This window comes from Poecilia reticulata, chromosome 11 (assembly GCF_904066995.2).
Source record: "Poecilia reticulata chromosome 11, P_reticulata-male-v2, whole genome shotgun sequence".
In the NCBI taxonomy this organism is placed as follows: Eukaryota; Metazoa; Chordata; class Actinopteri; order Cyprinodontiformes; family Poeciliidae; genus Poecilia; species Poecilia reticulata.
Genome location: NC_088840.1, coordinates 17,724,665 through 17,747,179, shown reverse-complemented (window position 1 = coordinate 17,747,179; position 22,515 = coordinate 17,724,665). Strand labels below are relative to the sequence as shown.

The 22,515-nt window shown below is 38.2% G+C and overlaps 2 protein-coding genes across 7 annotated transcripts in view; one reads left to right on the top strand and one right to left on the bottom strand.

The window, feature by feature from the left end:
• Positions 1–4: 4 nt before the first annotated feature.
• LOC103472712 (lipid transport auxiliary protein 1) lies at positions 5–3,486 on the bottom strand. 2 transcript variants are annotated; one of them, XM_008422521.3, is made up of 8 exons: positions 3,367–3,486; positions 3,140–3,214; positions 2,948–3,049; positions 2,767–2,875; positions 2,618–2,671; positions 1,465–1,631; positions 1,324–1,382; positions 5–576 (listed from the first exon to the last, which is right to left on the bottom strand). In XM_008422521.3, exons 1-8 carry the CDS (start codon positions 3,391–3,393, stop codon positions 369–371), a joined length of 801 nt encoding a protein of 266 aa, XP_008420743.1. In that variant the 5' UTR covers positions 3,394–3,486; the 3' UTR covers positions 5–368. The 2 variants fall into 2 exon arrangements, with proteins under 2 accessions (XP_008420743.1, XP_017163155.1); XM_017307666.2 differs by having other exon boundaries at positions 3,140–3,475.
• Positions 3,487–4,804: 1,318 nt separating this feature from the next.
• Positions 4,805–22,515, top strand: part of ubap2l (ubiquitin associated protein 2-like) — a 34,368-nt gene continuing 16,657 nt past the window's right edge. For 3 of the 5 annotated variants that reach the window (XM_017307595.2, XM_008422526.3, XM_008422524.3), the window contains exons 1-14: positions 4,805–4,954; positions 9,494–9,631; positions 10,306–10,383; positions 11,977–12,087; positions 14,147–14,321; positions 15,331–15,432; positions 15,536–15,581; positions 18,449–18,555; positions 18,641–18,682; positions 18,763–18,815; positions 19,626–19,711; positions 19,909–20,089; positions 21,205–21,403; positions 21,508–21,842. In XM_017307595.2, coding sequence (XP_017163084.1) covers positions 9,536–9,631; positions 10,306–10,383; positions 11,977–12,087; positions 14,147–14,321; positions 15,331–15,432; positions 15,536–15,581; positions 18,449–18,555; positions 18,641–18,682; positions 18,763–18,815; positions 19,626–19,711; positions 19,909–20,089; positions 21,205–21,403; positions 21,508–21,842 — 1,611 coding nt within the window. In that variant the 5' untranslated portion in view covers positions 4,805–4,954; positions 9,494–9,535. Of the gene's footprint in view, positions 4,955–4,999; positions 5,150–9,493; positions 9,632–10,305; positions 10,384–11,976; positions 12,088–14,146; positions 14,322–15,330; positions 15,433–15,535; positions 15,582–18,448; positions 18,556–18,640; positions 18,683–18,762; positions 18,816–19,625; positions 19,712–19,908; positions 20,090–21,204; positions 21,404–21,507; positions 21,843–22,515 lie in introns of those variants that run through there. The other 2 variants (XM_017307596.2, XM_008422525.3) reach the window with 2 other exon arrangements.

The following is a 22,515-nucleotide window of genomic DNA, read 5'->3' as shown; positions in this document are numbered from 1 at the left end:
TGAATTAGATGTATGGTTGTTTTTATTCCTTTCCGTCTTTAAGTCACATAGAAACACATCTCAGATAAATACAAACCAAACAGCATCAATAAGTTATAAATTAAATATTTCACATCTGTACAAACAATTTTAAAAAAACAACTAATATTTAGATTCACATTTAGGCTTTTAAAAAGAAATGTCAAATAATTTAAAATGAAATCTGTAGCAGGTTGGGCCTAATTACCCATTAGGTCCAAAGTTTGCAAACATTTCTGAAGTGTGTGCACATAAAGGCGATGCCTGGAAAAGTCCCAGTTTTTGTTGAGAACTTTAAAACACAACCTAGAAACACGCAGTCACAGTTTCTCCTTTTGAGCGTCTGAGTTTCACAGCGTGCTCTCCAGTGTGTTGTAGTTATCTTTGAAGCTTTTGAGCTCCAGAAAGTGTTTGGGCCTCTTGCTGCGCTGACCCGTGGAGGGCAGGTAGGTGACCTGGATGGTGGAGGGAGCGCCGCGGACTGGGGAGCCCGTTAGGTCTTTGGCCGCAGACTGGTGTTGCTGGTCCAAACTGGTGCTGCTGGAGTAGGCCTTCACTCTGGAGGAGAGGAGAGAGGGATGACAGTCGGTAAAACTGTTCTTATGCAGCTCTAAGTGACATTAAACTAAAATCGATGCAAAAAAAAAAAGATATTCTAGCAGTTCTAAGGCTATTTTTGCACATCTTGATCTTGTTTTTGTTTCTTTAGTGTTTCCGTTCATACTACTAACTTAACCCGACCGCAACAAGACTTCTGGTAAAGTGTTTACGTTCTCAAAACGACCCACATGCACAGAAGAAAAATGTTAAGGTCACAGCGGCACTTTGCTTCAGATTGTTGTTTAAAAAGAGAAAAAATAAATAAAAAGCACAACTAATAGCAACGGCTTTTTGTGGAGCATTCACTGCAACTTCTATAGTGAAATCTGTTTGGATGTGTAGTCAGAGCCAGGAGTGATGGGATAGTTATGTGATGAGCTTCAAATTCATCTGGATTTATCTTTTTCTGGAGCAGAATTATCACATTAATAATATAAAAGCTGCAAAAAATGCAACATGGCCGTTCAGACGGAAGACGTTTTGAAAACAAACAAATATGTATCAAAATTGGTCGGAACTTCAACTAGGGAGGTGGAACTTCACCAGATCTCTGGTGAAGTGAAGAGATCAGAACTTAGCCTGAACACTACTGGGAAACTGTTCAGTTCTCTCCCTGTCAGCATGAATAATGTGATCTAAAGCACTTGTTCCAACATTGTCCAGACTTAATAGTTTTCAAGTCTGGACCGGCATGGCAGCACTTACACATCAACCAGTTCATCGAGAGCTTGTTGGTACTCCAGAAACTCTGCCTCGCCGAACGCCTGTCACACAGCAAGAGGAAAGTTAGCGAGCTTCCCTCCACTTTTAGCCAGAGGGGGTAAATTTAACTGGTCCTTCGCCTACCCCGGTTCCGTGGCGAGCGCAGTCGTAGCCTTCAAGCAAGCGATCGATGAGCGCGCTGCGGCTGCTCTTGATCAAAGAGTGGGAATTGCGCAGCTCCACCAGCCAGTTCCTGAAGCTGCGGCCAGTAAATGCGCTCGGAGTGCCGCTTATCTCCTGAACGGGAATCCCTAAACAGGGAAACCAGAAGATTTAAGAAGTGAACCTGTTAAAAAGTCAACGACTGCTCTGTAAGTTTGACTAAATCAGTGCTGTACTTAAATAAAATGTCCTAAGTTATTAGCAGCACATCAAAACAAAAACAAAGAGCGCTCCATGAACTTGTTTCTCTTCAAAAGGTATCATGAACTCCAGTGCTATTTATTCATTGTGTTCATTTGATCATTTCTGTTGATGTTAACACCTCTCTATCTGACTGTGCTGTAGTTATTCAAATATTCATAATTATGTCCTTTTTATTTACATGAAAGCAGAATTTTTGTGTTTCTGTATATTTTTTGTTTCCTAAAATGTACACATTAATAATAATTAATTAATAATTAGTTGTTTTGCTAATCTGCTTTGAAGAAAAAAAAGACATTCATTTATTTATAGAACTGAAACTGGATAGTCATTTGGTCTTTCAGTAGGTTAACTGTTTATATGTCAGATGTGCTTAAATATTAGCAAAAATGGGGTAGGTCAAGTATAAATAATTTTAGCACATGATTTTGCTGAAAACAGAAATATTTCCAAGTATAGTTTCTCCCTCCTCTCCAGATTAAATGCACTCAAGGTAAAGGTTGTGTGACACTATTCTACTGCAATAAATAAAGACTTTACAGAGGAAGTCTGGAGGGTTCTGGGTTTGGGTAATATGTTTTCTTTTTGCATTTATCAGATTTTACTTGACCTAAGATCAGAATCCTGCTAATGTTATGATATAGATCTATAATACTAGTATTTTATTTCTGATATTGATAAATTGATATGTAACAATGTTGTAGGGTTTGTTTGTTTTTTGTTTTTGCAGGTTTTCATGTGAAAATAAGTTTGTACTGCTGCCTTGACCCAGAAATAAATAATTTAAGGGGATTTCTGACTCTGGTTGGAGAGAAAATGATGACAATATTGCTTTAATCTTAACCACCAACAGAAACTAAATGTTAAAACTCACCTGAGTCGCGAATAGCATCGAGGGCTTTCATTCGGTACAGATAGTTGTAGCAACCTTGGAGGGAGAGAGTTTATTTGTTACATTAAAACTGAAAATAATAATTTTGCAGAGTGATAAAGGAAGCAAAAAATAATAATGATATGACTGACTCATCTGCGATCCCCTCCTGAGTCGGTCATCCCCCTCTGATAGGAGCCGAGGTTCGAAGCAGATCTCCTGGACCTTAGAAAGCTTGGAGTCGATATTTTCCCTCAAGCCCTGTCAATAGATTCCTGTGTAGGTGATAAAGTTAGAGGTACCAGATCCTAAAGGTGAGAAAAGTCCAGCTACCTTAGGTGCATTGTGGCCAATAGGTGCGTGCGGTCCACGGCGGGATCTCATCGCAAACCGCATGATTTGCCTTTTCACGAAGATAAACAGCAGCACGAACACCTGCGCACAAAGCCAGACAAAGCTTTAGAGTTTAACAATATTACGCAAGTGTTTTTTTATAATGTTCCCTAGATACGGTAAGCGACTCACCAAGCTGCCATAAGCCATTACCAAAACAACATTGACCCCGGACAGAGGCGACGAATCTGCCATTCTGCCTGTAAACTTCAATAAATTCAACGATTGTGGTTACATTAGCTCGGCAGCTAAGGGTACGTTCAATAAAATGCCAAAGCCGGCCAACGCAGTATAAACCGCTTTATTACATGGCTGTACTTAAATAATTCTTCTTTAAAAAAAATAAAAAATTATTATACCGTAATAACGTAATCGCCCATTTTCATAGTATTTACTTCCAATACCGGTTTTACCTTGAGCTAGCTTTGAACTGACAGGATGACACTACTGCGCAACACAGGATGGTGCAGTGCTGCCCCCTCCTGGTGAGGAGTGGAGATCAAGGCAGCACACCAATAAAACATCAAGGAAGCGATTTGATTCATCTCTGAGTACAAAGCTTTGGACAAAGTTCAAATAAATTCTTCATATCACGCTTTCATATTTTTCCAAAACCTCAGGGATTATTATCTATTTATTTGACTATCTTCAATGTAGACCTTCAAAGGTTTCTCAAAAAACAACAGCGATCATACACTTAAAGCATTTAGCATTTATGTTATTATTATTATTATTATTATTATTATTATTATTATTATTATTATTATTATTATTATTATTATTATTATTAACAATCTACAATGCAACAATTTACAATGCTACTGCAACTGCTGCATCGTGTAAATTGTTGCATAATAATGCCACGGCTAATAATAATAGCAATAATAATAGTGGGATTTAAAAATTATATCGTATGGAAACTCCAAAGTTCCACGCAGGGGCGATCCTGGGCGAACAACCGGAGACCAAGACAAACAAAAGACATTAATTAATGACAGAACACAGTTGGTGCCACAACTATTTTGTGGCTATCTGTAGTCCATATGAAAGACAAGTCAAGTATCAGAAATCTAGATTTCGATTGAATAAAGTCATCTAGATGTTTTTCTTTTTTCTACAAACTTCTGTTCCCTTTTAAAACTGCATACAAGACTTATAAAAACTTTGAAAGATGAATAGATACAACACCTTAACAATGACAAGCTTGCAAATAAAAATATTTAAATTATAAATGTACATTTGTACATTTATAATTTAAATAAATTTAAATTATTTAATATGTGCCTAACATAGTTATGTTAGGCACATTGGGAACCCCACATTGCATGATTTTCCTGTTCTCCTACTTATTCACACCTGGAAAATGCTTAAAATTCCTGACCGTTGTTGTTTTCCAGATGAGATGTGCCCTGTTATTATTTGGGGAACCTTTCATTTTGTCAATAATAGCAATAATTAATAGCTGATTGAAGATTTGTGCATCTGTTTGGTTGTTATTTTATTGTTTTTGTTTTACTTGGACCTTGAGTTTGAAATAAAGTTTGCATCTACCTAATAACTCCTCCATTTCTAAACACATACTGCATACTTTACCAATGCATAATAACAATGAGACATAAGTACTCTCCAAAAAAAGACGAGATAGTTTCTTTTGAAATTGTTTCTTTAATTGTTTTCACCTTCTTGTGTACCTGTGGAGCAGCAATCTGGGGATTGTTTTTGATTTCCACAGTGAGGAGGACACAGGCCAGCTGCAGTTTGTTTCTTCCACCTTGTCGCCTCCTGTGTTTTGCATCAACATCTTCAGCATGTCACAACTCGGTTGATGATATCTAACTATACATATCCGAAAGTGATCACGTGGTGTGGCTCCTGTTTCCTCGAAGCGGCTCTGTGAAAAAACCACGTGACGCAGTTCTCCGTAGCGTCAGAGTGGAAAAGAAACAGGTAAATTCAGCCTCTCGTTTATTGTCTGTGGGCTTGTTGGCTCGGTTTTTTTTTGTGTGTGTGTGTGTATACATTTCCTTTAATTTGTTCTACTAAAGTTCAGGAATTGCACACAGCCCTGAATCCGAACAGCAGTTCGACAGCGAGACATCTTGTCGGCTGTAGCTGTGTGTAATGTATTGAGCCGGGTTTCTGGTCAGTATCGCCTGTTATTTATTTCCATCTTAGCGGCCTGCAGGCCTACCTTCAGCCCCGGTGTTTTCCTAGTAGACAGTCCGGGTTTGGGGTTACACCGGAGGGACACTGGTTGTAAACGTTGTAGTGCACAAACTGCTAACCTAGCTAAAGTTACAGTTAGCCGAAACGAACGACGTTACTTAGCATAGCTTCAAGTTGTTAGCAATACTCTTATAGCAACAGGGCGTATTTTTTGTTTCTTTCTTCAACTGTGAAAGCTTCGCTGCTCGTTAAACAGGTGGTGAGCTAATTAACCTGTTGGCTATGCAGTGAAGTAAAGCCATCCCCGGTAATGCTGCTTTCTCCTGGCAGCTTTCTGAAGCTGTGTTAGCTCGTTAGCTGGTAAAGTTAGCCTGGTTGTCGCCATGAGGTGAAGCCGTGAGAAGCGGAAGCCCACCGAGACTTCAGAGCTGGATGTTTTCTTTCAACGATTAGCTACTGGGCTAACTGGTTGACCATGTGGCTGGCTTATCGAAGTGACATATAATTGTATATGCGACGGGCCCTGGCTACTGGTTTGCTATTATGGGCTTGTCAAAACACGGCTTTTACGTAACCTGAGCAAGATTAAGTAGTCACCTAACCTAACATAGGTTGGATAACCATTTCCTTATGACAAATATCTGCTTGGTCGTGCTTTAGTTGGTGTTTGCATCTTTTTTTTTCTTGTGCTGCATGGCCAATTAAGCCTAGCTCTCTATTCAAAGGACTTTTAAAAGAACATATTGCTCTTGGGATTGCTTCCCCTCCCTGGATGCATATGGGCAAAACCTGGGAGAGAATTGCAAAAGCGTATAAAGTAGGGTTGTAACGATACATAAAACCCTCAAAACGAGACACGACATTGAGTTCACGAGAACGAGACGGGATTAGATTTTAATATTACTTTTAAGAGAAACTTCAAAGATCAAATTTATGCTGCTTAAAGACCTTTGTTCTGCCTCTTTATTGATTTTTGCCACAAACTCAACAAACTGTACGTCTTTTTCTGATTTCTTTTTATCTCTTTAGGCCTTAGGTTAGTGCTTATACTGTGCATGCTCTGCAGTACTTTTCCCAGTTGCTATTGGTAGCGTTTGCTGTGATTGTGAGGTCGAGCAACTCTTTGTCTCCTTCAGCAACTGAACAACAACTCAATTGCTCGTTTCTTGTTACTCTGTCAATTATCTTCTCTGCTGGAAAACCCCAAAATACTGCCAAACAACAGATTTAAGAGTAGTTGGAGCATCTTCTTTTGCAGCTCTACCATGATGACTGCAACTAGCAGGTGCTCATGAGATACCAGTCACCTCAACGAGAAATATTGTCATCATTCCTCTAGAATAAAGCTAACATCTCTAATCCTGTTTTATGGATCTTATTGTCCTCCAAAAACCAAATTGAGGTTGTTTAATTTTTTCAAGAATTTCCAGACACAGATTTGGTAACGGTGCCTTTGGTGGTTGGCTTTTTTCCCAATTCTCCCAGTCAGTGATTCTGCAGACTCCCCACTGGGTGTTGAAGCTTAACCCTGACCCTTTGAAAGAACACATTAGATTAAGTTATTATTGGAGATGCACAGGCATTTCTGGGCCAATGCACATTTATGGTTTGCTTGAAATCTTTCCTAATTGTTAGACTTTCTTTTCTTGTTATTCTCAGCCAAGACAAAAAGGAAATTGTTGCATATTCTTCTATTAGCATGAGTTTGTCTGAAAATCGGCACAATATAAAACTTTATTTCTATATATTTTCTAAACATGGACTTATCAGGCTTTAATAAAATAATTTGTACCTTTAATTACTTTAAAGATTAGGCAATATACTTACTGACCAACAACTTATGCCAAAATTAGGCATTTTTCAAATATCTGACCAGCATGGGCTTATTCTCCCAGTATTATGATGTTGATTTTAAATGTCACAATAATCAAATTTCTTTAATTTCCAAGTGAAAAACGCAGTAGTCTCTCCAGGGTAAATATTCCAGTAAGTTTTTTCTAGTATTGCAATATTGACAAATCTTTTACAACAGCAATATAACAGGACTTTATAACTTTGTCTTAAAAACAAAGAGAAAATAAAACATTGCATTGTAGCATGGCTGAAGGAGATAACTGACTTAAATGTTCAACTTTCACTCAGAAGTTGAAATTTGCATGTTGGTCTGGTCACTAAGTTTATAAATCAGAAAATTAATTGGATCATGTCATGAAGCCACCAGGATTTCTTTTGATGAGCAAACTTGGATCTTTGTGTGAGTAATAAAAGGTTGCCCAAGTACAACATGGATCCAAGAAGAGCTAAATTATTTAATTTAACACAGAAAAGCAATAAAAAAATGTAGTGATGTGAAGCATAACATTTAATACAACCTAAAAAAAAATAGAATAAAGCCAGTGGTGCTTCTGTGCATGATTTACTTTTCCTCTTTCTTTAGTGTAGCTGATGTTTTTTTTAAACACACCTGATGTCTAAAGTTATCTCTACAGTGAAATTGGTCTTTTTTAGGTTGTGTATGCAAATGACAACTGTAAACATAACATTAGTAACTAAATCTTAATAAAAATTAATTTTTATTGATATTCATTCAACCTGGAGAAGTCAGGTGTGATACTCACTCCATCTAAAGACGAAAGCTGTAAAGCTTCAAACATGTATTCACCTCAAATGCCAGCTCATGTTAGTCTGGTGTGTTCAGGTGTTTCTCGCTCTTAGAAAGGGATAAAGTTTTGGTCTCTGGGCCAAAAAATAAATAAAAATACTGATAGGAAAATAAAATCAGCTGATTGAAGTTAAAAATAAGTGAAGAGGGATATGTTTTTTTCAGCCTTCATCCTCAAAGCACATTACCCTGCATGTTGTGCTTCAGATCTGTCTCTGCTTCAGCAACACTTATTTCAACTGATGGCTGATTAACAAGCTTTTGTTCAGCTGCAGTCGCCTGAATCAGGAAGAAACGTAAAACGAGCAGCGCAGTGTTCCTGGAGGACGACAAGAACTTCGATTTCTAAACAATATTTCTTTGTGATTTGAGCTCTGAATCAAGAAAAAGTGATTTAATTATTTTAATGAATTTACTCTGATGTTTCTCCAACGTTGCTTTATATTTTAACACATAAAGCACTTTTAAATATATCCCTGCTTTAAAATTCCTAATGTATTTTAATATACAAATATCTAAATATATTTTGTTTAGACAGATTTCATAATCCATTTTGTTTGTCTTTGGTTTGTTTTTTTTGGATATTTAAAATGTCTTCCAGTTCTAGTGTTAAAAGTTAATTACTTATCTTTCAGAGTGTACTGGCATTATTATGACATTTCTTAATGCTATTAACAATGGTCTCAAAATGATATTGTTTATCGCAATAATTTCTGGGATAATTTATCACCCAGCAAAATTTAAAAGCGGATATATGCCTGAAAGTTCTTTGAAATACTTTTAAGGATTACATGAAAAAGTGAACATAACGAATCGGTGACTAGATCAGCGGCTAATTTCACCTCTGATCTGTGGTTGGTAGATCAGATACTAAAAATATTCTTATTTATGTTCCTGCTCAATATATAAAAAATTCAGATATCCCATTGCAGTCTACTAATGCATATCCAGCAGCTTCTACTTTGTTGCTCTTTTTGAGTTTAATAAAAACTTGAATATATATATATATATATAGTTGATGCGTAAAATAGACATTCTTCTTTTTCTGTTTGTCTAAACTACAATCTCCATACAAAAAAAAACCTTCAGCATATTTTTGTTTTTCTCTCGTGTTGTAGTCCTTTGAAAAGGAGCCTGAGTCATTCAAAATATGAACAAGCAACTCGGACCTAAAACGATCATAAATATGTATTGACCACAAAAATCTGATGAGTGCATCTCATCAAAAAGGCAAATTTTTCACCTATGTCGTAAGACTTCGGTTTCCAGTCCCAGCACATGAAAGCATTAATACAACAATAATGGTAATTGACAGGGATTGTAGTCGGTGTAAGAGAGAAAAGACAAATGTTTTATTTTTGACTAGAAAGTTGCAGATCTGAAAGTTTATATGTAGAAGGCTCTGTGTGGCGCTGCGACTAGTATACAAAGGCTTTACTTCTTGTTCAGGTCAACTCACCGACAAGGTTAAGATTTTTTTATTTTTCTGCTTAAAGGAAACAAAAACAATTTAAAGGCTTTTACTGCAACATCGCTGAATCACTGCTTTCCTTCCCGTCTCTAAATGATAAGATACCAGTGGAGGAAGCACTTCTTGTGTGTATATGTAAACTTCGTAAAGTTTCTGCAACACCCTTTTCCTTTCCTTATCTCCTCAGGTGTTATTCCTTTGTAAATACTGTTATTTGTATATACTGTAAATGATGACGTCCATGGGCGGGAACCGAGCCCGGGGCAGCTGGGAGCCGACACAGGGCCAAACACAGAGCCAGACACAGCACAAGCAGAGGCCTCAGGTACGCATTCAGATACCTGCAGAGTTTGTATGCGCTCCGACACACTATTGGACTGGGATTATTTAGATAAAAGAATCTGCTTAATGTTTAAACCTGAGTATTGAAGACAAAACATTAAGTTGGAGGTAGAACTAGTTACCAATATGCAATGACTACTTTTTATTTGTCTCAATAAATGAATAAACTTTTACTTGAAAGTTGAGTGGAAGGAAAAAGTCTATTAAGGAGTTTTAGCTTACTTTTTATGGTGTTCTCAGGGACATAATGAGAAAATCTGAGTGTTTTTCTTGTATATTTTATTTAGGTAAATATCTTCTCAGAGATTTAAATGCTGAGATTCTCAGCAATTGATATTTATATGAAAGGAACATACAAGCTGTGACACTAATTAGTTAAATAAGAGACGGTACCTTTTGAGAACTTTCCAGTTTTTAACTTGATGAGGTTAAAATAGATTTTTCCTGTTAATGTCTTTTGTTTGGCCCTTAAAGACAAACTGCAGAAGATTACAACAAAATTTAAGTAGCTTTTAGCTTCATCTGCTTGTATTTGTGTCTGGAGGCTTTATGAGAAATTGTATATAAATTACGTTCTGTTTCAACGAGAATGCAAATCTCTTGTCAGTTGGATGCAAATGGTGGACACCTGTCTCTTTTTTTTTTTTTTTCTGACAGGCCACCGCAGAGCAGATCCGACTCGCGCAGATGATTTCAGACCACAACGACGCAGACTTTGAAGAGAAGGTTAAACAGGTGAGCCTTTTTTATATCACATTGTTTTATTACTGCCTTGGTTTACTAACCTGCACTGTATCTGCAGTTTGTGTGTCTTTTTTTGATATATTAAGTCTTGACAATCCAGTGATCTTCTTTGTTGTTCCTAGTAGCAATATAAACATTTATTTTTTTCTTTTCCCATTATACAAAATCCAAAACTTTAGTCCATTAGTATTATTGTTAGAATCATTAAAGAAAGAGGTCTGAAATTTCTTTAAGGGTCAGAAATAGTTTTTTTTTTTTCCCCCACCAAATCAGTTCTGATGGTGCGCTCAGACCAAACTCGTTTGCGTGTCAAAAAAGTGCCTGATGCTTCAAGTTTGACGCGTGTGCACTTCGAGGTCAGACTCTGACATTTTGCTCTGGACGAGAGTCGGATGTGTCAAAATTGCTCTTGGTGTATGCAAAGGAGTGACATGTGTCCCTCAAACTTTTCCACCATCTCCTGCATATTACGTCCAAATAAATATGTTTATTTGACATTTATTAAAGTAAACGTTAAATAACGTTTTTGCTGGATGCATTTAGGTAGCTCAAGTACTGGGAAATATTTTCAAATGGTAAGTTATAACTTCCTCGCTGATCCTTTTCCAACCAAGGTTCTTTCTATTCCTGTCTCTGCAGTCATAACTTGATTAGTAGGATATTATAGGACAGGTAACTTCCATAGTTGTTTTTTTGTTTTGTTTGTTTTTTCTGAGATCCCGTCGGAAAATGCATCACCATGTGTTGATTGACACGTCGCGTCAAGTGGCGGAAGATTAGATTTTTCAACCAGCGAAAGGCCCAAAAGTTTTCAAATCACGCAGTTCGTGATGTGTCCTTATCGCTCCTCCACATAGACTTTGAGTCTAAATCAGACGCGCCTGACGCTCAAAACCCGTTTGGTGTGAACGCACCATAAGACAGCTTCTAGAAATTGGTTCTATGAGAAGTAACAATACAGCTCAGTTCCCAAAAAAATGTTTTTCTTTTTAGAGAGTAACAGTGTGAGGAGAAACTTTTTACTATTGCAAATTTCATATCTTAATTTGACCATTTTTTTTATAAAGGTAATTTTAAACCTTATTACTTATCTGAGCTGCATTGCTGACGATAAATCCATATTTACTGTTGGGGCTGCAGCAGCAACTGTATGCGTCTTTTATTTCTTTTGGTCACGTGTCTTTTCTCAGCATTTTATGCATTCCACCTGGAGAACCTGCCAGAGCAGTTTTGCTCCAAAAGGGAAACCTCAAGAACAAATCCTAACTGTGTTGTTGACTTTATTAAATATAGATTTTAGACTTCATGCATCACGTGGTTTTTAGGAAAAGTTAACGTTGCCTGGAGATATTTAGCCTGACGGTGTTTATGAATGGAGCTACAAGTGGACCTTCGTGAGAAGAGATATTGTCAAACACTTTAAATCAGCAGCAGCATCTTCTCTGTTAGACTTTTGTTGCAGTATCTATATTAGAACCTACTATTTCACTTTGTTTTGATGTCCTCATAACAAGAACCGTGACTTGCAGAAACCTAAGCGTGGGTTCACCTCTGTGTCTCATTGTTGCACCGCTTCTCTCTCAGCTGGTTGACATCACAGGCAAGGACCAGGATGAGTCCATGATCGCGCTGCACGACTGCAACGGAGACGTCAACAGAGCTATTAACGTGTTGCTGGAGGGCAGCCCGGACACTGTGAGTACGCTCCCTGTTTAAGACGCAGCCTCTGGAGAAATCGGTGCCACCCAGGCTTAAACCGCACTTGGTGGGGGAAATTTCTCTTTTGCAGCACAGCTTGGCATTTGTTAGGCTTATATTCCACTTTTTATGAAGAGTTGTCGTTAGAAAGGGATGCCTAGAAAGGTTGTCTAAAGAAATTTTTTCTCTTTCTAGTTTGTTGTTGCTGATCTTAAAAAAAAACAACAAAAAAACAAGTCTTCATATCTTTTGGTATAATTTGTCTTAAGCGCTGTATGCCAGCTTTTATAGACAGTAAATGTTTTCCAGATTAGATCTGAAAAAGAAAATGGTGTGAAATAATTGTAGTTCCAGTAGGGCAGAAACTGCCAATTATTTTAGTAATCGATTATTCAGACTATCAATCAGATTAAGTTTTTCATTTAACCACATTAGCCTTTTCATACAGTATTAGAAATATAAAAAAATGCAAATAGACACCCTTAAATATATTATTGCCTAAAATGCAATGACAGCATTCCTTTAGTGAGTGTTTGGGGTAGGACATATTTAGTTTTTATTTTCCTTAAATGCAAAATGTATACATTTTCTACAGTCAATTACTGCTCTGACTGCATAGTTTTTTGGGGGGTTTTTTCAGCAATTGGCTTTTGTACTCCATTTAATGATTATTTCAATAATCGATTAATCAAAATCAATATGATTGTTTCAGCCTTTTACTTAATTCCTTGCCTGTTATCTAGAACCAGGGTAACCAAGTCCATTCCACTCGAGAGCTACTGTCCTGCATCCAATCTCCAACACGCTTAAGGTTTCTGGTAGCAGTGATCTGAATCTGCTGCTTCATGCTGTTTCGACTGGATTAGTCCACAACGGAAAGTTGTTTCCTAAAAGAGATTGTTTGTATCACCTGCGTCCAAATTCAGATTGTTACCAGAAATTATTTCATCCACATAGACAAAAAGAACCAGAAATTATGTTTTCACTCCTCCAGACCTGTAGGTGGCGCTTAACATGGCGTGAGGGACACGCCATGTGTCCCTGAGAGACACATGGCGTCCATTGAAATGATGCCATCTCAATGGACGCCATCCATTGAGACTCCACATTTTGTAGAAGTTTTTGCAGAACATCAGCCGTTGTTTTTGTCACCTTTGACCCATTTGGTGTCATCAGTCAGATTAGAGTTTCATTCTACAGTTTTAAACTTATTTCACAAATTTTTGCATGAACAAGATATTATACTCTGGAACCAGTTTATCAAAAATGTTTTGTCTGCTAAAAAAATTAAAGACTTTCCTGTTTTAGAAGAAAGTGTTGTAGCTCTTGAGTTCTGGTTTTGACCGCTCTTGTTCTAGAAATTGTCTCCACCCACTCACTTTTTCATCAGTTTTTGTCAATATTTCCATCTTGCTGTCCATCTGTTTGCCTGCCATCCATCTTCTTTGGTTTGATCATTCTGTCTTCCATTTTTTTTGTCTGTGTTCATTTCTTTTTGTGTGCCAATCAATATCCATCTATTCATCCTTTTTCATTATTTCATCCCTTTTCCGGCTGTCCATCAATTTTTCAAGTTTTTTAGTTCTGTTTTTGAAAGCGTAAGCGCTCTGGTATGCATTAATCGTTTTGATAAATGTTCAAAATGTTCAAATTGGGCTTGAAATGCGATATAAAGATGATCCCAAATAGCTGCACAGACATTCCTAGCTGAATATAAACAGAAAGTGAAACCGTAAAGTAGTGGAAATGCATCAGAATAACCTCAGTTTAATTGCAGAGAAAGGAGCAATTTCTTCTTGCTTAAGTAAAAGGATCAGCAGCCAGTGTTGGCCCACATAATTGAAGATCTGCCATTGGCAACAAAAACAGAAGTGTTATTCAGCCCTGCATCATTCATTTAGATTTATTCTTCTAGTAAAAACAACGTTTATCCACCAGCCGTGTGACCATCCGACCAGTTGTCCTGCAGTAAAGGCCAAGCACTCTGAATAAACCACAGATAACTTCAACACTGGCTGGAAGGAGAAACATTTTAACCCTGTTTTCATTTCTCCAGGACTCCTGGGAAATGGTGGGGAAGAAGAAAGGAGTGTCTGGGCAGAAGGAAATCAGCCAGGCGGAAACCGGTGAGGAAGGAAAAGAGAACAGAGAGAAAGGTGGAGAGAAAGATGCTGCACGTCGTCGAGGTGGCGCTCCACGGAAAGGCCGCGGATTGAGCAGAGGACGAGAGTGTACGTTTCTACTTTGCAAATTTAAACCTCTCCTCTCTATAATTAATCACATTTATTCCCATGTTTCTGATTTGCTTTGTGATGGTTATAATAAGCTGTTCTTTTTATGCTTTTCACAAATTTAAACAAACTGACCATGTTTAGTTTCTTAAATTTGTGAAACCAGGTATTTGGTAAATAATTCCAGCTCAAAGTTCATGCACAAGGAATTGTCATAGTTGCAGTTCCTTGCAAAACTATTCTTACCCTATTTAACGTTTTCAAATTTTTTATCCATTTTTACAAGTACATACAATCAAACATCAGGGCTAGAGGTAGCAGACAGTCACACTAAACATTTTCACATTTTGACGACATGAATGAGGTGGAAGAGGGAGAATATATGCGTTAAAAAAAATGTATTGCAAGTAAAAATGTTAAGCCATGGCGCTCGTTTTTATTCAGCCCTTGCATAATTTTTTTCCCTCACACTTTGCTTTGTGTTGGTCTACCTCATAAAGTCCCAATAATATGCAAAGATGTGTAGCTTTGAGACAAAGCTTGCTAAAGGTTCAAGGTGTATTAAGTGCTTTTGCAAGGCACTGTTCAATTTGTGTTAACATTAAAAATAAAGATATAAACGAGTTTTTCCTTCCAGTAGTTGTTAGAAGCAAAATATTTCCCTCTGAGCTTTCTGTTGACCATCTGACACTTTTCTGTCCAATCTTTTGTTCATATTTCCATCTTTTTCAGTCTTTAAATCAGTAATGTGCGTAGTTAAATATTTGCCCCTCTTGTTGGGATGTTCCTGATATTATACCGTCAGGTCGATACCAGAGAATAAAGCTGGCGAAATCGACTCACTTGTTTTTCATTTTGATTTGCTTTTCTGATTTCTATAAATCATACAAATCTCTTCTTTCTGCTAGCTTCCCAGTAATATGTGACTCAGTTTGAAGTAATTTTTCCTGGGGAATGTGTGCACTGCGGTGTTGTAACCCAATACCGGCCTTTCTCTGCAAAATTGCAGTCCGTGGCCAGGAGAACGGCTTGGATGGAGGCAAAGCTGGAGTGGCTGGACGAGGAGCAGAGCGAGGCAGAAGAGGCAGGGGCAGAGGAAGGGCAACTGTTGGTAAGCAGTCATCTAGAAAAAGTTATTTTTGTTCAGATGGCGCATCTGATGCTTTTCTTTCTGATAACAAAAGTTAAACATGCACCCGTTTTGTTTTCTCCAGGGGTAAACGCACGGAGAGGAGGCAGATTTTCAGCACAAGGCATGGGGTAAGGGAGCAACTGCCTTTTGTTGCACTTTTACCTGTTGCCATAGTCACCAGAAAGCATGACCCAAGTCTATTGTGGGGTCTTAATCGGAAGGTGGGGGAAGAACTTTATCCAGTGAGAGAGAGCAGCGTGGGCTGAGCATTTCTACGGAGAGCATAGCGTCTAAAAATCTCATTCAGAAAAAAGATCCGCATTTATCGCCATGTTGGCGTTTTAGTTTCAGCGACTGGCTGATCTGTGTCACAGGATTGACAAAAGTATTTGTCTGTGATGGCATTCCTAATGGGTAACGTTGCACTGAATTTGGATTAAACAGGTATGAATAAAGTGGATGGCAATGTTTCCCTTTTTCTTTTCTTTTTTTTTACATACACGCATATCTTATGTTGTAAATCAGAGTCTACCTCAAATCTAGACTGTGGCTTTTGTGATTGAGGTCAGGAGCTGTGCAGTTTCCTCCTCGGAAGCCTAAATCAAATTTTCTCTCTCACTGAAACCAAGCATTGAATTAGGACATGAAAGCCTGGGTAGCGTTACAGCGAGTGTATGTTTATGTACAGTGTGCTGCCAGAGAGAAACCAGAACAACGTAACTCAAAGCTTTTCAGTAATTTAGGGATTTTCTGCAAGAGGTTTAAGTGGTACAACAAACAATTACATAATGTCTCGCTAGATCTTCAGTCTGTATTCCAAGACATTTGGAAAATGCTCTACAGTTTTAGGCATATTTCACTTTTGTGTTCATTATGAGGATATATATATATATATATATATATACATCATAAGTCTTCTGTTTGTATTTGGGCTTGTAACTCATGATAGCAAAATTAAACTCCATAAAATGTGGGAAAAATGCATCTAGTACCAAATAGTAAAGCAGTGATTTCGCAAAGCAAATGTTTTTACGCCAGCTCATAAAATCGAGGAGAAATGTTGGCTTTTATACCTAACAAACTGACACCCTACCCAGAAATGTAAGTCGTCTTCAGCTACCACTTGTGGCAAACGATGTAATTTAAAAAATGCTTAAATTCTGGCTGCATTCAGGTAGATATTCTGATATCTGCTCAGCATTATTACGCTGATCTGCTGCAGATTGCATCAGTGCAACAACCATATTTGCATTAATGAGTTGAGCAGTGTTTTTGCAAAACATGGTAGTGAATGGAAGCAGCTGAAAGTCTCATTTCAACACATAATCGGTGTAGGTTTTACTTGGGTAGATCTGCACTGCATGCATCCATTTTCCAGCTCTATTTAATTAGAAAACCTCTTGAATAATTAATCGCAACAAGCAAATCAAAATACTGCATCAACCAGCAGATATTACTAAACAAACATTTTTATGTAGGAAAAAACATGAAAACTGTATACAATAAATACTTTAAATTTCTACTCTGACGATATTGAATTATGCATACAAATATACTTATTCATCATCACAGTAATCTTTTTTTTTTTTTTTTGCAAAATGACTAGTGACTGAAGTAAAAGCTGTACAGCTGATTCATCAATAAACCTCCGCTGTGCTTCTGTATTTAGTTTAACTTTCAGTTGCTTTGGATGACTGCATCTGTTCCCCGCGCCATGATGGAAAATAATCTGATCTCCAGTGGCAAACAAATATGTGACGTCCTTATCTGCTGTCCTGTTTAATAAGAGAAACCTGAACCCCACAATCTTTTCTCTGTTTCTATATGTCAAACACTTGAAGTTCAACCACTGGTTTGTTTCCTTAAGATGAGACTGTGTCTTTGTTTGAAAGGATCTTATGCAGATAATGAAAACTGTTTTGGCTAGTTTGACTTGTTGCTGTTGGTCATATCTCTAGTTTGGTGAGATTTTTCTCACTTTGCACAAGTAAGACTTGCTTCAGTAGAAGCTACAAGAACACAACATATTTTTGATATTTACTTCTGACTTTTTATTTACGCACAAGGTCATAAAAAAAACGTCTGATTTTCTGCTTCGACTTCATTGTGTCTGTAAAGTAAAAACTCATCGTTGCAATGTTAGTAATTCACACCTAGGTGTAAAATCACAAACTTTTATTATTTTAATGAGCTTTAAAGGTGACCTGTTATGCAAAATTTACATCTTGTATGTTTTTGTACTTACATTTGTGTTTCTACTGCTTCTAAAAACGACAGAAGTGCTTAAAAGAACCACACAGATGTTTTTTAGCAAGAAGTTATTTTTTGTAATCTGGAAAATTGGCCGTTTAAAAAACCTTCCAAATGTAACGCTACTAGTTAGCAGGCACTCCCCGTCACCTAGCAACCCCAGCAAGGTTACGCCTGTTACCTAGCAACCCCAACAAAGTACCTGCCATTACCTAGCAACCTCAGTGGAACTCCAGTGTGTTTGGTCAGCTGGTTTTACCGCTGCATTCACTGTACAATGGCTGCTGGAAAAGTCAAGTGTTTTGCTGTTGATTTACCATTCAGAAACCATTTGCTGCATTCTTGTTGGTTGTGCAGGAGGTCCTATTAATGCTTTTAAAAGATTAACAGTTGTATAATTGCTCATCTGTTTTCAGTTATTTTCACATGCGAGTGTAAACGTTGAATTATAAGCAGATTATCTGGATTTAAAGTGACAGGAGTCCCTAAAATATCTCATTCTGAAAGGAGTTCAGAATGGGCAGAAGTGACGAGACTAAATTCTCATTTTCTAAGAATGTATTTTGTGGGGAAAAGAAAAAAAGAGAAGAACATGTTTTGTATCGTCCATAGACCTATCCTAACCTGTTCAAAGGAGCATAGGTCACCTTTGAAGACTGAGCTGTTTCCTTTTTGTGCAGGCCTCTGCAGTTTTTTGCTGCCGATTTGTCTGCACATGTTCTTAACTTTTCTCTGCATTTCCCAGAACTTTCAACCCTGCAGACTATGCTGAGCCAACCCAGACAGAGGAAAACTATGGAGGAGGCAGTACCTGGAACAACACAGGAAGCGTGGAGTTGGAGGAGGGAGCAAGTAAGTACATTCAGTAAGAAAGGCCACAAATCAAAAATAATGTTCTATTTTTGATTGTTTTTCTAATTTTTGGAATATTCTGCAGGAGAGGGAACAAATTATCCACCTAAGTTTGACTCTGCTCCTGGTAAAGCCGTCTGTTCTTTTTTGTTTTAAATGAGCTTTTACTGTTTTGGAGGCATTGATTAAATTGTCTTTGGCTGACAGCTCCATGGAGACCTGCCACAGAGGAATGGGGCACCGAGGACTGGAATGAGGATGTGAGTGTTTCAGGACTTGGCTGTTCACATTTTACAGCTTTACAGAGAAACGCCTTGCCTTCATAGTTTGAACCTCATGAAAACCTGATATTTTAACAAGATCGTGGAAAATATTGAGATCCACTGATGGTTTCTATGCAATCAGGGAAAGTTAATTTCAGTGTTTTCAAGTTCTAGAAAAAGAAGAGTGTGTGAAAATGTTGTCTAGACTTGATTCCCACTCTCTAAAAATGTATTATCCTTAATCCTTCCTTACTTTATTACTTTCTTTTGTCCTTCATGTTTTTTTCCCTTTTCAAGGCCTTCCTTCCTCCCTCTAGTGCTTCCTTTCTTCCCTCTGCTCTTTTCCTCCTCATCTTTTGATGTTTTCTTCTGCCTTACCTTTATTTCCTACCTTTGTTTTTGTCCCTCCTTTCATCTTTGTTGCCTTTCTCTCTTTTTATCCTTCCAAATTTCTTTTTTTCCTTCTGTTTTGCTGCATCATCCCTTCATTCTTTTCCTTCTCTCCTTGTGGTTCTTCCTTTGTCATTTCTTTCCTTTCTGTCTTTGTTCCTTGCATCCTTTCTTTTTCTTCGTCTTTTCCATACTTGTCCTTCCTTATTTTGTATCTTGTGCCATTTACCCCACTTTTCCCTTTTTTTCTCTCTCTCTTCGTCCTGGCAGTTTCAGTTTTTTTTAGACTTCACATTTCATTTATTTCAAAATGAACACAAACCCCTGATAACTCTGCAAAGTTGGATCTGATAAATGTCAGCTTTTTTATCGTTTACTTCCAAATGCAAACCGTCCAATCCTCCTCCTCTTCCTCAGCTGTCAGAGACCAAGATTTTTACAGCTTCCAACGTCGCATCGGTTCCTGCACCTCCAGAGAATGTCACAATCACCAAAGGACAGAGGTTGGGTTTTATTTTAGATGATTACATTTCCTTTTTTGTTTTCTCAGATGTGTAAATAGTAGTTTTATCCTTGATTTTCTGCATCAAGTAATACATTAACCCATCGTCCCACTCTATAAGTAAGAGATTCTCTGCATAATGTAAACCTGACGAATATCAACATTCAAGCTTTAAGCATATTTTTTCACCTGCTGCAGGATTGACCTTGCGGTGCTGCTGGGGAAGACTCCCCCATCTTCATCCTCAGAGACAGAAAACGCCCCCAAAGAGGCCGCCCAGCCCTCCTCTCTGCCACAGTCTCTGGTTTTTAGCAACTCCAAGCAAGGGGGGCCACTTTCCCAGACATCCTCCAGCGCCCCGTACTCCCAGCACAGCATGGTGAGGCTCTGATGAAAACCCTGCAGTGATCAACATTTGGACGGCCGTAGGACCCCCGATGTCTCAGGCTGTTTTCACACCTGATAGTCCGGTAGTTGATAGGGGAACAAAATTACAACATTTATGACATTTTCAACAGGTGTGGCTCGCTTTCACACTGCACTGTCAAACCATAGAAATTAATTGGACAAACCTGTATCCCCCTCTTGCCTGTGGTGGCGCTGGACCAAGAGTCACTGATGGAAGCGGCACAAAAATCTTCCCAAGAGAAAATGGCGCAACTTCCTATGAGAGAAAATGTAAACGAAAATGGAGTGGTGTCAGATTTTAGCAGTTGTAGGGTTTCTCATTTGTCTTTAGAAAAAGACCACAAGGTTTTTCTCCTGCTAACTTTACAACGGCACATTCATTTGGTTGTTTTCACCCAGAATGCCCTGCATCATAATTCACTTCCTGCATTTGGAGCAGCATCCACAAATGCACCCGAACCGCAAAAGAGTTTGAAACTTGGATCTTAGGCAGACCAGAGTCCCTTTTGTTTTTTTTGTTTTTTTTAAAAAAGCTTTTCTTTGGTCCACATCTGAGTTCGATTAAAGAAGCAGACTAAGCAGGGCTGGTGTGAATGATGCAGCATTAGACTGCTGGTTAATGTTTAGAACTTAATTATGCAACATGCAAAAACAACGAGGACGCCTGCATTGTGTCTAGATCAGTGGATCTAGACACAATGCCCAAAACTGCCCTTTCTGGCAGTTTTGGGTAGTTTTGGACCAAAACTGCCAAAACTACCCAGGTGCCACAACATTCATTAAACTAAAAATGCAAAAATTAGTTTGTTGCAAAAGTTTGATAAAAATTGTAAATCCTTAAAGAGCCAAAACATTTTAAAAAGGCTTCAGGCTGTTAACTTATTAACAGAAAAGCACATTTTCTTGATGTCGTCAGTTGTTTCCGAAATGGTCGGCCAAATTTTACAAGTCTTGACTTGTGGTTGGGGGACCGTTCAAGAATCATTTCAAGGGCCACAAATGGCCCCCGGGCCACACTTTGGACACCAGGTGTAACATATTAACAGTAATGTAACAACCTGATTTTATTGCCTTTATACACTGCAGGCCAGCATGCTGGGTAAGGGATTCGGGGATGTGGGAGACCCTAAAGGAGGCAGCACAGGAACTACTGGTTCCCAGTTCCTGGAGCAGTACAAGACCGCCCAGGCGCTGGCCCAGCTGGCAGCACAGCACTCCCAGGCTGGACCTCCCAACACGGCGCCTTCATCCTGGGACAACAACGCCTCCACTCTGGGGCAATATGGTGAGGATCAAACTAAGCTTTACTTCTCCTTAATTTAAATAAAAGTCAGATTTAAAGTATTTTCTGATTTTAACCCTTTCATTTTCACCCTCACTGTTGTGCAGAGATGAAAACTCAGTCAGAATCTGGGATCCACACACCCTTTACGAAGCGGCAGCCCTACCAAACTGCCACCCCAACCTCGTCCATGTTGGACGTTTTCCTGCAGGACAAAGGGCTGCCTCCTCCTTCCTCCGTCTCCTCCTCCTTACCGCAACAAACCACATCTTCACCGCATGCGGTGCCACCGCCTGCGTCCTCTCTTCCCAAAATGGCCGCCGTCCCCTCTCTGGGCCAGCAGGTCTCCCCGAGTTCCTCAGACGCCCAGGGCTCCAGTCCACTGCCTTTACAGCAACATAAACTCAAACAGCAGAAGAAGAGAACTTCTATTTCCACTAAGGTAATATCTAATGTTTTTATTTAAACAGTAATAAATGAAGTCCTATAGTCGTAAATTTAAACTTTTCTTTTTAGTTCATTTGTGTTTTTATCTCAAAAGTGAGGTGCTGGAAAAGTTTGAAAATTTACCTTGAAAATACGTCCTTGAATGTGTTGAGTTCATTCAATGATTTAACAAGATTTACAATGGCCCTATAAAAAATGTGTCAAATAAATTTTTGGGGGCTAAATCAAGATCATGAATGCTCTTAAAGGGCCGGTTGTGCCAGAATAAATTGATTGACTGTTTAAATTATGAATGAATTCTTAAAATTAAATAATATTTAACATCTACTCAGTCCCTCTGGGATTTCACAATTGTCTTGATTGTTTATTGCAATTAAAATAAAAGTGTTTGTGGTACTAATTTGGAAATATTTGCAATATTTATGCTTATTTATGACGATAAATGCAACTTTTTATAGCTCGCTGTATAGATCATGAACTATAATCTGACATCAATTAAAGCTGAGGCAGGTTTTTAGAACAGTAAAAAAGTTAACAATTTTGGAGAAAATCTGTAATAAACTCACTATGTATTAATGCAAAGGAAATTTAGAGATTTGTTGATTTTTGCATACATTTCCACAACAATTCACAAGAATTTGAAGGGACTGATTGATATAATTAGGAGA

Excerpts from the sequence above, each read along its gene's own strand:
- LOC103472712 (XM_008422521.3), bottom strand. The coding sequence starts at position 3,393 with ATGAAAATGGGCGATTACGTTATTACG. Across the intron at positions 3,215-3,366 it reads TGGGCGATTACGTTATTACG|TTTACAGGCAGAATGGCAGA; the intron begins GTATAATAATTT and ends AATTTATTGAAG. Across the intron at positions 2,672-2,766 it reads CAGGAGGGGATCGCAGATGA|GTTGCTACAACTATCTGTAC; the intron begins GTCAGTCATATC and ends TCTCCCTCCAAG.